The 15,479-nt window shown below is 43.9% G+C and overlaps 1 protein-coding gene across 2 annotated transcripts in view; it reads left to right on the plus strand.

Annotated features, from left to right (window-relative positions):
• BMP7 (bone morphogenetic protein 7) overlaps positions 1-15,479 on the plus strand; it is a 124,250-nt gene that overhangs the window by 64,547 nt on the left and 44,224 nt on the right. For both annotated transcript variants that reach the window (XR_004541141.1, XM_033963975.1), the window contains exon 2: positions 3,835-4,027. Coding sequence is in view for 1 of the 2 variants with exons in the window: in XM_033963975.1 (XP_033819866.1) it covers positions 3,835-4,027 (193 nt within the window). In the remaining variant the exon portion in view is untranslated. The remainder of the gene's footprint in view (positions 1-3,834; positions 4,028-15,479) is intronic.

Genomic DNA, 15,479 nt, shown 5'->3' on the forward strand with positions numbered 1-15,479 from the left:
TTTTTGAATGCTACATTGAATCTTCCTTAATAAAGATCAGTTTCACACCTTGTATGTCGTTTCTGCAGTTTTTCCTTTGTTTTGGTCTTTCGACTTTTAGCTGCAGTTTGGGTATTGTTTTTTCGTTTTTCCCTTCTTATTTTAAGCAGAGGTTGCATCTGTTTAGGTTATTTTAACTGCATGTGTTGATATTTTAAGAGTGATGCCATTTGATAAATGGGTGTAGTGCTTTGACCCTATCGCTGCTAAGATTTATGAATGTACCAGGGTTTTATAATTTTGTTGTGGTATGTGCTAGCTTTGTAATGTTGCAAATTGGAATTATGCATGTGCACTCTGTGAGCCGCCTTGGATAAAGGCGGATTATAAATATTTTAAATAAAAAAATAAACAAAATGTCCTTTTTCATTTTAGTGTGTGCTAAAGTGTTTTGGTGTTTGCTATTTGTAACAGAGTGTGCATTGTAAAAAATAAAATAAAAAATTACACAATTTGAATTAAAATAAGAAATAGTAAAACCATAAGATCAATAAGAGGGCCAAACATTTAAATGCCATGGCCCTGATTCTATAAAAGAGGCCTAAAGTTAAGTGCCTAGATTGGCACATTTAGCCAATCTAGGTGCTTATTAACTTAACCCCTCCCCCTTTTACAAAACCATAGCGTGGTTTTTGTGCCAGCCATGGCGGTAACACCTCTGATACTCATAGGAATTCTATGAGCGTCGGAGCTGTTACCGCTGTGGCCTACGTTGAAAACCACGCTATGGTTTTGTAAAAGGGGAGGGTGGGGGGGGGCTTTAATTATTTAGAAAGCGTAATCGGCTCCAATAATGAGCAATTAGCAGCTCGTAATTGGCAAAAATTAAAATTAATTGGATGGTAGATGCCTAACTCATCAGCGCCTAACATTTTCCATTAGGCGTCTTGTCCAAGGTGCCTACCGAAAAGTAGGTATGGTTAGGGGGCAGATCTTGAGTGGACCTTGGGCATGTTTTGCAGGTAGGCACCTAAAGTGGACTTAGGCACTGGTGTTTAGGCCTAAAAAACCTTGGCATAAATAGGAAGCGTCTCCTCCTCCTCCTACTTAACATTAACTGTACATTCCAATGTATTTATCGGCTTAGCAGGTATTGCTAACTTTAATATAAACCATTTTAAAGCCCTGTCTGGGTTAATAAATCAAATCAAATCAACTAGATATGTGTCAGTGTGCGAGATAGTCAGATAGTATTTGAATATTCAGATAGTATTCAGAGCACTGTAGAGCTACCGTAAATACTCGAATATAAGTGGATCAGAATATAAGTCGAGACCCCCCCATTTCCCCCTCCCAAAAGAAGGAAAATGGTTGACTCAAATATAAGACGGGGGCTTAATATTGAAGTGCCATGCCCTGCCAGGATCTGCATCCAGTGTCCACTCCCTCACGCCCTCCCCTGCCAGGCTCTGCACTCAGCCCCCTTCCCTGCCAGGCACTGAACTAAGCCCTTCTCCATCCCTACCAGGCTCTGCAGCCTGTCTCATCTTCCTTCCCTGTACCCTCTTCCCCCTCTAGTTGTCTAGTGGTATGCCAGGACAGTAGGTATCCCTCCCGTCTCCTGTCCCGGCCGATACTAACAATTTTTTAATACCCCGTGTACCTTTTTTCGCATCCCTGGTGGTCCAGCGGTGTATGGGCAGGAGCGAGCCTTCAGTGCTCCTGCCCCGCGCTGAGCCCCTCCTTCCAATCTTGTGGCCAGCAGCACATCCGGGCTGGCACGCAGGAGTGAGCTTTTTGAGCTCCTACCCAGCCCCGTGCCACTCCCTGAATGGCTGAATGACCCCCAAAAATCTTGGCCTATATTCGAGTATATATGGCATTTAGATCGTGCTGGACAATTCATGAACATAACTTGGGTGGAGCCAGTTAGTGGTGATATATTCAGCCCATTATCAGAAAGCTAGCAGGATAAAGTTCGGACAGCAAAAACGGTTTTCCTTAGTTTATCTGGTTAATGTTCTGAATATCGCCACCAATGATTCCTAGGCATTCAGAGCCACTTACCCTTACTACGCCACTGCTGGTTAGTGATTTTTTTTTTACCTGTTAGCCTTATTTATTTATTTATTTTTACAAAATCCTGACTGTAATGGGCTTAATATTGTCCAGTTAGATTCTGATCTACTTTTTATATGGTTGAAATGTTATAAGAAATGTCGATTAAAGACTCTGTCTTCAGAAGCTTGCTGTGGACACAAGCTGGGAGAAAATGTACTAAAATAGGGCCCGGGGATACGGGTAATCTTCCTTGCATATTGTAAATCTCAGCTAGCAACATTTTCAGCTTCACTTGGACAATAAATTCTGCAGATAGTGATCAGAGATCTCAAATCATTTGCCATTTATAAGAGCGTGAACAAACATATGACTGTACAAAGCATTGCTTTAGGCCTTACACAACATCTAGATCAGTGGTTCCCAAACCTGTCCTGGGGGAATCCCAGCCAGTCAGGTTTTCCAGATATCCCTAATGAATATGTATGAGAGAGATTTGCATACCTGTCACTTCCATTATATGCAAATCTCTCTCATGCATATTCATTAGGGATATCTGGAAAACCTGACTGACTGGGGGTCCCCCAGGACAGGTTTGGGAACCACTGATCTAGATGTCTGTGGTCTTTCCTGTTAGGTCAGGGGTAGGGAACGCCGGTCCTCGAGAGCCGTATTCCAGTCGGGTTTTCAGGATGTCCCCAATGAATATGCATTGAAAGCAGTGCATGCACATAGATCTCATGCATATTCATTGGGGAAATCCCGAAAACCCGACTGGAATACGGCTCTCGAGGACCGGCGTTCCCAACCCTTGTGTTAGGTTGTACCAGTGAAACTACACTGTCCAGAATGGTAAAGAAAAAAAAAATTGAACAAAAAATAAGTGGGGTAGGAACTATACACATCAACCTTTAGGGCAATAACAATTTTTTTAAAAAAATCTTAAAAACGTATCACATATTAACAGCAGGATCTGGATAGGCCCTGATGTCTGCCTAAATACTCAAACCCCACTCTTCCCTCATAACCCAACCCCCTTTAGTTTTACCAAAAACCACACAACAGTCTCCTGGTTGGTATAACTAGCCACAGCTCAGTTTATTAACCATAAACATAAACATATCAACTTCATTACATTCTTAACATCCTATAAATAGCTCCTCCCGAGCTACCCAATAACTTTGATTTATTTCCTCGACCCTGCCACCACAGCAAGGGTCAGAGGGGTGGCATGTCCCTCATGCCCCATTTTCCAGGTCACCTGATCCACCAGGCACGGCTCCCCGCCGTCCCAACGCTCATCACTTGATGAGCCCCATGACCCAGTAGCTCGGGAGATCCGCTACCCGAGCTACTAAAATCTGCACCACCACAATGGGTTGGTGGTTGGGAAAAGCCGCCCTGGAGGACCTCAGAAGGTGCCAAGTCCTCCAGGGTCCAGCCTTTAAGACCTCGCCCCCGCGCTCATCTATCAATCAATTTAAAATTCTTACACTGAAGAATCCCTCGCCCAATCACTACCTGCTTTCTACCAACCCCCCTCCCTCTGCTAATTCACCCGACCCCCAGCCAATGGGCGATACGAGGGCTCTCCCAGCCCCGTGTTACATTCCGCCCATCGACACAGGGGTCTCGGGCTCCCATATATAGAACACCAAGCCTTATATAGAGTCCTTTCACTTATATCTTTGTTTTTTGTTCTGTTCTGCTTTGCGTGGGGTTGAGTTTTCCTGTCTTGTGTGGAGTGTAAAGAAAAAAAAATACCACCTTAACAATGGAATACGTTTCTGTTTCTAGTGGAGTATGACAAGGAGTTCCTCCACCAACAGCAGCACCACCGGGAGTTCCGGTTTGATCTTTCCAGAATCCCAGAGGGTGAAGCCGTGACAGCAGCTGAGTTTCGGATATATAAGGATTACATCCGAGAGCGCTTTGATAATGAGACATTCCAGATCAGTATCTACCAAGTTCTACAGGAACACCCTGGGAGGTGAGTTATCCGAGAAGAACATCGATTATAAGCCTTTGGCCACTTTTTTTGTGCATAACCATAAAAGCAAACTGAGGTTTAGGTTTGATAGAATCACTTTTGGAAAACCCAGAATGACATTTTATAGCTCAGGCTATAGGGCTCAAACAGTATCATTGTACTTTTGTCACGGGAAATCACAGATTAGTCCAGGAAGGCCTAAAGCGATGGAATCGATGATGGAGAGCGCATTGGTTTCAAAGATGCTTAGTAGACCATAAAGGAAACTGGCAGAGGGTAGTGAACAGATGGCTGAGTTCTTCCAGCAGCAAATATAATGTAATGTCACAGGGCTGGGGAGGAAGCAGAAATTACAGAAAAGACATGTTCATAAACAAGCAGAAAAGTTATGGCATATGTCAAAAATTGTAGGAAGTCATAAGAGCTCGTGATTCTAATGAAAACTGGGCCAAAAAGACAGTAGAAACTGAGCATGCATGTACCTATTCCTTGATTGTTAGGAAATGTCTGCATTGAATAAAAGGCTCCTGTGGTCTCAAATTCAAACCCTTTGCAGGGCCACATTTTGGATTTGTAGGTACTTGGAGGGCCTCAGAAAAAAATAGTTAATGTCTTATTAAAGAGTTTGAGACCACTGAGTTAAGGGGAACGGTTAATCTGATGGCTGGGTTGGAGGGCAGAGGGGAGAACAGGACAATCAAGCCATTGTGACATCACTGATGAGGTTGGCTCTTATTGGTGGAATGAGGCCTTATGACATCACAATCTCTGCTCTGCTTCCCAAAGACAAACAGGATGTCATGGTTACAGTTAACTCAAATATGGCTAAAATAATGAATGCTTGTACCAGTCCCAAAATGTGGAGATATCAAAAAACTGGACTAGTGCATAACCATGGAGGGTTAGACTCCCAGACGTTGGCTGATAAGAGCTAAGTATTTACATCACTCTTTATATTAAGAAAAACATTAGAAAAACATTTTTAAGTATATATGAAGGATTTTTCACGATTCTATAAAAATCAAAAAGATATGAGCAGCCGATGATGAAGTGCCACATAAATCTCCACGCAGTCACAAGATAGCACAGCGGTGGAGTGGTGGGGCTGAGGCACACTCATGAAAAATTGAAAGCATTGTTATTGAAATGGTTATGCACTAGTCCAGTTTTTTTGATATGGTTACAGTTAAGCCAGTGGTCTCAAACTCAAACCCTCTGCAGGGCTACATTTTAGATTTGTAGGTACTTGGAGAACCTCAGAAAAAATAGTTAATGTCTTATTAAAGAAATGACAATTTTGCATGAGGTAAAACTCTTTATAAATCTTTCCTTTTGGCTAAGTCTTAATAATAATATTGTAATTTGTAGCTAAAGAGACATATGATGGAGAAATTGTTTTATTTTATTTTTGTGATTATGATAAACATACTGAGGGCCTCAAAATAGTACCTGGCAGGCTGTGAGTTTGAGACCACTGGGTTAAATGGTGCTGTTGTCTAAGTGCTAATATTCAGCATGAGATGTCCACTGAATATTAACATTTAGCGACCAGCGGATATCCAGCTAAGCTTGTCTCGTGACTTAGCCTGTTATCTGCAAAAATTTAAAGTGCTGGCCTGGTAAGTTTGAACAAATATAGAACAAAGTAAAGGGAACAGAAACCTCACGTAAAATCCAACAAAGAGAGAACAAATGGGGAGTGGGATAGAACACGTCAAACGTGGGACAATCTTTTATTTCTATAAATTCAAAAATAAATAGAGAAACACATGAATAAAAACACATGTATAAAGAGTCCTATGAACGTAATGCCCTTATGTTGAAAGGATCCAGCTGATGACCTGACACTGTCCATGTTTTGGTCCCCAGGTGGCGGCCTGCCTCAGGGGTATGTCTATTGGTCCTCTAGGTGTCACTTCAGTGATGGGAATACAAACTTTAAAAGAATCTTTAAAAAGATTGTGCGCATATGTGATGCTCATAGAAAGGCCCCAAATAGGAACAGGGTACACAGTAGTCTCCCATCCTTACACACCCCTGAGGCAGGCCTCCACCAGGGGGCCAGAAACACGGACCGTGTCGGGTCATCAGCAGAAAATGGCTCACTGTATTCTGGGATACAGAAAGAGGAGTCAAAATCACTGATTGACTCAGTCAAGCCAATCAGTGCCTTAGACTCCTCCCCCTTGTATGCTGGGATACAGAGGGAGGAGCCTAAGGCCCTGATTGGCCCGCTGTTTTGATCTGGAGGGCCTACAAGTGGGACGGACTGAGCGTCTCTTAGCTCCAACTTCTCTAAAAAGGTATGGGGGTCGGTTTCAGGGGTACCTTCGGTGGCAGGAGGGAGTGAACATTTCTCCTGTCTTTTTTTTTTTGGGGGGGGAGAAGGGGGAGGTTAGGGGATGTTTGGGGGCACCTGGCGTGAGAGTGAGCCTTCGGTGGCAGGGCGGCAGAGTCGGGGATTACAACGAACATCCGCATGAATCATTTGCGTGCAAACCTTTTAGTGCATCAAATGCTCTTTCTGAATCGACCAGAAAATCAGATTGGTGCAGACCCACACGGTCTTACCGATCCTCTTAGTGCATCTAGGCCTGAGTGCTTACCTGAAAGTGGTAGGCACCTACCAACCAATTAAATAATTTTAATTTAAGCCAGTTATGAGGTGCTAATTGCTTGTTATCGGCGCCAATTAAGATTTTTTTAAATCATTAAAGTTAGACGCCTAGATCGGTTAGGCTTGCTGATCTGGGTGCCTAACTTAAGGCATCTTTTATAAACTCTGGGCCGTGCTGCTTGATGCTGGCTCAGGTGGCGCTTCGGTCTGACTCGATTTGTGAATCTTTGAGGTTTTGTCCATCTTTCACGATTTGCCGCTTGCACAGTTAGCATGGAATGGGAAATGGAGGACTGCCAGATTTTAGCTTTCAGGGAGAACTGCTTTAATCCTTCTGGAGAAAGAAATGCATACAAATATGCTAATTTTGGCAGGCCCAGACATTGTAATGACTGTTTTCAATTGGTATCTAATTAATACAGACAGACCACAACATGTTCATTGGGATGATTTATGCTTTGTACTTGCAAGAAATTGCACGAGGAGCTATTAAACTTATTACAAGCAGTTATTCACATATTCTGTGCTTTCTCACAAATCCTACGAGGTTTTCAGACGAGCATCTGTGTTATTTTTCTGTCTTTATTGATTAATTGAAGCTTAAAGAACCTCATACCCTTCGTCGATTTTGAGATGCTAAAATGCTGCTGACAGTTTTTATTGTGTACCATGACAACTACAGGGTGTTTGCAAACACTATTTTAAGAAGATCCACCAAGCTGGTTGCGTCTCTCACCCTGTCTCTCAAGCAGCTTCTATCTTTCACCTTCTCTCTACCCGCACTCCTTCCTACACAGGTCCTTCTCATTGCACCATCCAATCTATATCCTTTCTCTGGTGTACATTCTTCCTTGCTCCTCCTTCTACACCAGTGTATTGTAAACTGTGTGCCATGGCACACTAGCGTGCCCGGGAGGATTCCAGGTAGGCCCCCGAGATGCCATCAAGGAGGAGAGGAGCCGGCGCCGAATGACTGCTTACAGGACGTGCCTCTCGTGACGAGAGGCCTGCGCCTCTCCTCCTTGCCAGCGCCTCTCCTCCTTCTCCTCGCCTCTCCTTCTGCAGCACCCCCTCCCCACCGGTGGTCACAGGAGTTCTCTCGGCCGTAGCTGGAGCACATCTGCGCATAGACAGATGACGATGAGATGATGTCATGCACGCATGTGATGTCATCATGTCAACAAGTGCTCTCCAGCCGCAGCCCCGAAGTCAGCGTGCCAGCAGCTTCGAAAGTTTGTAACACATTATTCTACATGCTTGTAGGGCAGCAGAACATCTTTTTTGCTTGAGGGCAATCAGATTGAGCTCTGTGTCAACCACGCCTCCCCCCCCCCTAGTTCCCTAGTTGCTGATGCTTTGTGGGACAAAATGTTGAAAGGGCCAGGGCCTGTTCTGCCAATCCTAGTACTACCTTGTTAAGATGTATATGTGGGTTGGCAGAATGAAAATCTGCAAAATATATAGGATTAGATTTGTAAATGGCACCCAAATTTGGGCACAGAAAAAAAATGAGCACTAAGGCCCCAGTTCTTAAACCGCATAGAACTTAACGGTACTGCGGTATATAAACTGTTATTATTATTATAAATGGCTCCTAAAACATAGGCACCAAGAAGGAACGCGGTGCTTATTACATGTCAGTCTTAAGTTAGGTCCTGTTTATAGAAACCCATGTAATGGCACCTAAATTAGACAGACGCTGATAGACACCCTAAACTTAGGTGCTCCCTATTTATGTCAAGGTTTTCTTGGGCTAAATATGAGGGTGAATCAAAAATTAAAAGCAATTTGTTAAATTATGTGATAACCGGAACAGAGCTAGCAAAATGCAACATATGTGCTCTTACATTGCCTGTTGGATAGTTCGTCCTTGCACAGTGCAGTGCTCGGCCTTTAGTCGTGTGGCAGCCACGAGGTCAGAAACATGGATGCTCCATTGCAAGATTGCACCATCGAAGAACAACGTGCAGCACTGCCTTCCTCCAGGAAAATCATGTTAACCTTCTTTTGGGACTTGAAGGGGGCCTATTCTGGCGCTTTTCCAAGCGCATGGACAAACGGTGAACAGTGGAAATTACTGTGCATTGCTGAGAAATGAACTTAAACCTGCAATTCGCAGCAAAAGAAGAATGTTGTCCAAAACAGTCTCGGTGCACCATGACAGTGCATGTCCTCATACAACAGCAGCGACAGAAGAGACAATGCAACAGCTTGGGCTTGAACGTTTTCCATATCCTCCTAACAGCCCGGATCTGGTGCTTAGCGATGATCACATCTTCAGTCCACCGAAGGAGATGCTGTGAGGTCACAGATTCACCTCTGATGATGAAGTAAAGGAAGCGGAGCTCACTAGGCTTTAGGAGCAGTTGAAAAACTTCTTCTCTGCAGGATTGCAGAAGCTAGTTGAACGATGCAACCAGTGCGCCATCTTGCATGGGGACAATGTGGAAAAGTGATATGTTAATTGTTCAGTTACTTCTATTAAAGCTGTTAAATGTATTTTGCCTTTACATTTTGATTTACCCTTCTACCTGCACCTAAGTTAGATGCCTAAGTCCAGCACCCAAAACATGCCCAAGATCCAACCACAATCCTCCCTCAATCACACCTACTGTCTGGTAGGCACCTTGGACTAGGTGCCTACCGAGTTAGGCATCTATTACCCAATTAAGTTTACTTTTTGCTAATTATGAGCTGCTAATTGCTCTTTATCGGCGCTGATTACACTTTTTAAATAATTAAGTTAGGTTTCTAGCTCGACTAGGCGCACTGATCTAGGCGCCTAACTTTAAGCATCTTGCATAGAATCTGGACCTAAATGATGTTCTATAAATGGCGCTGAGTTGGGTGCCATTTATAGAATAGCGCTTAGCACCGAGATCACCGCTCGGGGATTTACACCAACTGAAGCATGGTGTAAATCCTAACACATAATTTAGACTCTGTCCCCCTTGAATTGTATCATAGTTCGGCCACATCCCCTTTCCAGTTGCATGCGTAAAGATTTATGCACGCATCTTTATAGAATAGCTCTTAGCAAGATGTCTGCATAAATCCAAGTTGTTGCCAATCATTAATTGATAGCATCCAGTTACTCAATTAACTTGTGTGTGCAGATTTGGCGGAAACCCAAATTTGTGTGCACAATTTTTAGCGCCTGTATATAGAATCTGGGAGATTATGTGATCCTACTGGGGCAGCAGAAATAGCAGCGCCTGCATGGTTCAGCTGGAGAGGTCTTGAAAGCCATCAGAGGAAGCAGTGTTTAGACTTATCACGTGGAGATCCAGCCTACATAGCCAATTGGAGTAAGAAGAGAAAAAGGAGGCAGCAACCACACACAAACTGAGGGAGGCAGTCATGGGCTCATGGCAAAGTCAATATTCTAGAGATTAAAGTAAAATTTGCATTCATTTCAAAAGCTGCAGCATGTTGAAAACTGGGGGTCCTGAATGTAATATTTACCTTTCTCAACTAAGATAAAAATGGAAGTGTTCTCGCGGACAAACAAAATGAACAAAAGAGCAGTGACAACCCAGATGGGGATACCAAACACAAGAGTTTCCTAGCAAATATATTTTTTAAGTTTCAAATAAGACTGTCTGAGATCTAATGCAGCCATGTTTTGACTAAATGAGAGTGCATAGGATGAAGTTAAGAGGTGATAGGCTCCAGAGTAATCTAAGAGTGGTAGATGCATGGAACAGTCTCCCGGAAGAGGTGGTGGAGACAGAGACTGTGTCTGAATTCAAAAGGGCCTGGGACAGGCACGTGGGAGCTCTCGGAGAGAGAAAGAGATTATGGTTACTGCGGATGGGCAGACTAGATGGGCCATTTGGCCTTTATCTGCCATCATGTGTCTATGTTTCTCAGGGGTCCACGAGACTGAGGAAATTCAGCTAATAGGATTAGAGTATCTCAGCAAACTATCTTATATATAAACTAGCTGATTACCCAGCGTCTTATATTCCTCTCCTCGGGATTTTCTTGTATACTGGTGTTTACGTGTATACTGGTGTTTTCGTGTATACTGGTGTTTCATTTTTCAGCCTTTGATTGCAGTTGGCCAATTGCTTTACGTTTCCTAGGAGGCATTGTTACAGCAATGACAGCCCAGCCCAGCTCCTTGTGACATCATTCCCCAAGCTTCACACAATTGGTCAAAGCAGCTCCGTCTATATAAATCTATATAAAACATATCACCCCATTTCCACCCCCACAGTATTTTTCCCCAGATAGTAAGTGACATGTATACTAAGTTTGGTTGAAATCTGTCCATGCGTTTCAGAGTTATGCTGGAACATACACACACACACACAAGGCACATATAAGGCACATTGAGGTAGATTCAGTAAATGGCGCTTAAAAATATCCACTGAGATATAAGGTGTTAAACATAAATTCTAACAGCCAATTCATTTCCTTGCAAAAGGGACTGTATTCTATAATCGCATACCTATCTTTGGGCACCATTTATAGAATTGGGCATAGCGTAGCGAGGGTAGGAGATGCCCGGGGCAGTGGCATCCCCCCATCCCCTCCTCTCTGCCCCTATGCTCTTTCCATGCCAACCCCCAGCTCATTTCGCACCCCCATGCCCCACTCACGCCCTCCCTTCCCTTCCCATACCTCTTTAAATCTTTGCCAGTGTGAGCAGCTTCTCCGGTCTGCCATTCGTGCTAGCATTGGCCTTACATGCTAGTGGGCCTTACGACCCGGAAGTGATTTCAGAGGGAGCCAGGCCGGTGTGAGCAGCAGGCTAGAGGAGTTGCTCATGTTGGCGAAGATTTTATAGAGGTATGGGGGCGGGGAAGGGAGGATGCAAGCATTGCGTGGTGGGGGGGGGCTAAGAGGTGCCGGCACCCTCACCAAAATGGTGTCTCGGGCGGTCCGCCCCCCTCCCCCTTTACTATGCCACTGGAATCAGTGATCATTTATGAAGCAGCAATCTCATTCCAAATATAGACTCCCTTTTATCAAGCCGCTTTAGGGTTTTTTAAATCTCCTGCTATTGCAGTAAAAGCTCCAACGTTTCTATGAGTGTTGGAGCTTTTACCCCAACTGACTGCAATAAAAAAAACCCTAACACGGCTCGATGAAAGGGGGGGCCATAGTTTCAGAAAGTAGCGCCAAAAGCCTTTCTCTCAAGGTCAGTTGAAATCTAACACACTTTCTATTTCGCAATTGAAAATTCAGACTTCAGTAAAGGTTGTTTTTCACCAGTCTACCTTTTTTGAAGAAACAATGTGAGAAAATAAATTGTATAATGTAGTTTATTGGCTGAGACTGAACGCAATTTATTGTCATCTATGCATTCTCTTTGCATGAAATCATTTGGGGATGTTCCACTTTATGCATCAGTCTTAAGCTTTCCTTACCATTCCTCCACCTGCTGAATTCTCCCATATGGCTTGGCTGTACTGATTGGAATCTGTCCCTGGAGAACTGTATATTCAGCTTGGATTTACATTACACCTCGTTAATCCTATCCAGGCCTGTTGCTATCGAAATTCCGCCGCTTCTGTCTCTTTTTGATCTGTATCTTGTGTATCACCTCAGCGACTAGCACGGAACATTCTCAGCATGAAAGTATTCTGAACATGGATTTTAGGCCTGGAAGCTTAATGTCAACATTCATCTAAGTATCATTGGGCTTAGAGGGAAATCTTCAGGGTCATAAAGTAAGTCAAAAGAAAATGGTTTGCATGAAGCAAATGACATTTGAGCTGAAGCCAAAAATGTCTAATCCCAAGAAAGCTTGCACTTTGCACTGAGAGAAGTCCAAGCACCAGATGCTCCAGCTGGAAAAATATGACACCGCTTTACATCTCAGTCACGTGATTTCTCTCTCAGGCCTTCTGAGGCCATAGCAAATGGTGATGAAAGAGGAGCATACCTAGCATTGTGACACACCTTATTCCTACAATAACAAACCCTACAAGCCTGACCAAGTAACAGAGGTGAAAGAAAAGGTTAAGGAAGGTCTGTTTTTCCTGACTGCGGTGAGTCTGCAGAACAGTGAGCATGGAGAATGATAGAAGTGAATTTAACATTTGCCTTCAGCTTAAAGCTAGGGAAACTTCTATAAGGAAAGGTTTTGTAGGCCTTGGCTGGGCCCGATGAATAGAATATATGGAATGGGGGGGGGAAGGGGTCTAGGAGAAGCCTTCTGTTGATGCCTCAGTGTGTGCACAGTAATCACCTTATCCTGGGAAGAAAAGGCACAGCAAGTTCTGTCCACTGCTTAATACAGGGAGCTTGTTTTATCGGGGCAGATATGATTGCTGTCGTCAATGTGCTGCTCATAGAGGCAAGCAAGACTACAAACCTTACAATTAATAAACAGAAATATCTATCTATCTAATACAAATCATAAACAACAAAGGAATAATTTAAAAATGCATTTAACATGGGTTTAGTGCATTTTAGTGCAAGGGGGGATGCTTTTTTGTTTGGGTGGGGGTGAGGGATCAAAGACTCCACCCTAGCCTCAGCAGGATCTGTAGCATGACCTCTTTCTCCAGCTCCCGACTCCCCCACCTACCTGCCTTGGCTGCTATAATTTTAAATCTTCCATCAGCCACCATGCAGTGTCAAACGAGCAGGCCTGCCCCGGAAGTCTTCGTTCTGCAGCGACGCTGTGCGGCGGATGACCAAAGATTTAAAATTACAGCGTCTGGGAGGAGGCGGGTGGGGGAGTAGAGCCATAACTGACTTTTGGGAAAGCCATGGCCTCCCCCGTTCCGACACCTAAGTGTAAAATGTAAGGTGCACAACTTATAGAATAGGGAGCAGGGTATATTTGCATGTAAACACAAATGAGTGCCAATTAACCCCAATGATTGATTGTTGATAGTTCATTAACTAATTACTTTGTGTTCAAATCTGGGATCCATGCCCAAATTTGGATGACTTGTTTAGTGTCTGGGTATAAGCTAATATTTAACACACCAGTAAAATAAGGTGTTTTTTTTTTTCATTTTTAGATCATGCACCAATGTCATTAGTAAAACTGAGACTGTTGATTTCAGTCTTAGATGCTGGTTTTGATCAGGGTACCGAATTCTTGATGGTAATGTTAGATGTATCTTCAGCATTTGACGCTGTTAAACATGCATTGTGATTGTCCCGTCTAATATGTGTTGGAGTTACTGGGACTCCGTTATACTGGTTTGAATCTTTTTTGAAAGATAGATTTTTATGATGTAAAATTAGACTCTGAATATTCTGCTTGGAAGTCGATTGATCCTCAAGTGCCCCAAGGATCTGCCCTGTCCGCACTCCTGTTTAACATCTATATTGCCCCTTTATGTAAAGTTCTTAGTTGTTTAGGCGTGCAACTTTTGATTTTCTGCAATTATGTACGAATATGATTACTTCGTTCCTGCTGAACGACAAATTGATTGCGATTGAATAATGGTTAAAAAAAACCCAAATTTTGTTTCTTTTAAATTCCCATTGTCAGGTAGGTTAAATATTTGGGTGTGATTTTTGATTCTTCATTGTCCATGCATCCTCATTTGAAAAAAATTGTGCTGGATCCTTCCTGAACTCATGGAGCATCTTCTGGACTGGCTTATTTTAGAATGGCAACTTATGTCCCCATTACGGTTAAGTCATATTTTGAGTTTCAAGTTGCCCTGAATCTGCAAGAACAATAGAATTCTTTGTGCCACCTGGAAAACATTAAAATTCATTAACAATTTAACATCTGCACCAGTACAACAATCCACGTGTCAATCCTTATGGTTGAACTTCAAGATTCAAATAGGCGAGTCTAAGATCCTCTGGAAGCATTGGCTGCAGGCAGGTATATGTAGTTTAGATCACAGTTCTTCAACCGCCGGTCCGCAGGAAATTTTTGCCGTTGCGCGCAGGACCGGCAAGATTGACTCATTTCAACTTCCTGCCGGTCCGCGCAGGACCGGCAAGATCAGCATCGGAAGCGTGCGCTGGGCCGGAGAGATCTTGGGGAGCCTCCGACAGTGGCTTTCTCCCCTCTCTACAGCTCTCCTTTACTTCCCAGCGCAGCGATTCACGAAGGCAGCCTCGGGGCTTTTGCTGAGTCGCGGCTGCCTCTGATGATGCGACTTCCTCTTTCCTCAGAGGCGGCGCGACCCAACAAAGGACCCGGGGCTGCTTTCGTGAATCGCTGCGCTGGGAAGTAAGAAGAGCTGCTGGGAGGGGAGAAAACCACTATCAGAGTCTGGAAAGCTGCTGGGCAGGGGAAAAAAGGGACAGCTGCTACTGGAAAGGGAGAAGGAGAGATGCTTCTGGGAGGGGAGGAGGGAAAGGAATCTGGGAAGCTGCTGGGCCAGGAAAAAAAAGGACAGCTGCTACTGGAGAGAGAGAAGGAGAAGATGCTTCTGGGAGGGGAGGAGGGAAAGGAATCTGGGATGCTGCTGGGCAAGATAAAAAATGGGACAGCTGCTACTGGAGAGAGAGAAGAAGAAGGAGAGATGCTTCTGGGAGGGGAGGAGGGAAAGGAATCTGGGAAGCTGCTGGGCAAGGAAAAAAAGGGACAGCTGCTACTGGAGAGGGAGAAGGAGAGATGCTTCTGGGAGGGGAGGAAGGGAAGAGAGTTACTGCTGGACAGGAGGAGGAGGGAAGGGAGAATGAAAAAAGGAAGGAAACAGCTGGCAGAGAGATTAAAGGAGGGGAAGGGGAGACATAGGCATGAGAAAGTAGAGAGATTGATGATAGGAAGGGGTCAGCAGAAAAATAAGCAGAGGGACAACGATGATAGATCTGGTGTAGGAGAGATAAAAATGAAGAGAGCAGTGAAGCTGGAATGAATCATGTAAAAAGGAGAGAGGGGCACAAGCTGGATGGAAA

This window comes from Geotrypetes seraphini, chromosome 11 (genome assembly GCF_902459505.1).
Source record: "Geotrypetes seraphini chromosome 11, aGeoSer1.1, whole genome shotgun sequence".
In the NCBI taxonomy this organism is placed as follows: Eukaryota; Metazoa; Chordata; class Amphibia; order Gymnophiona; family Dermophiidae; genus Geotrypetes; species Geotrypetes seraphini.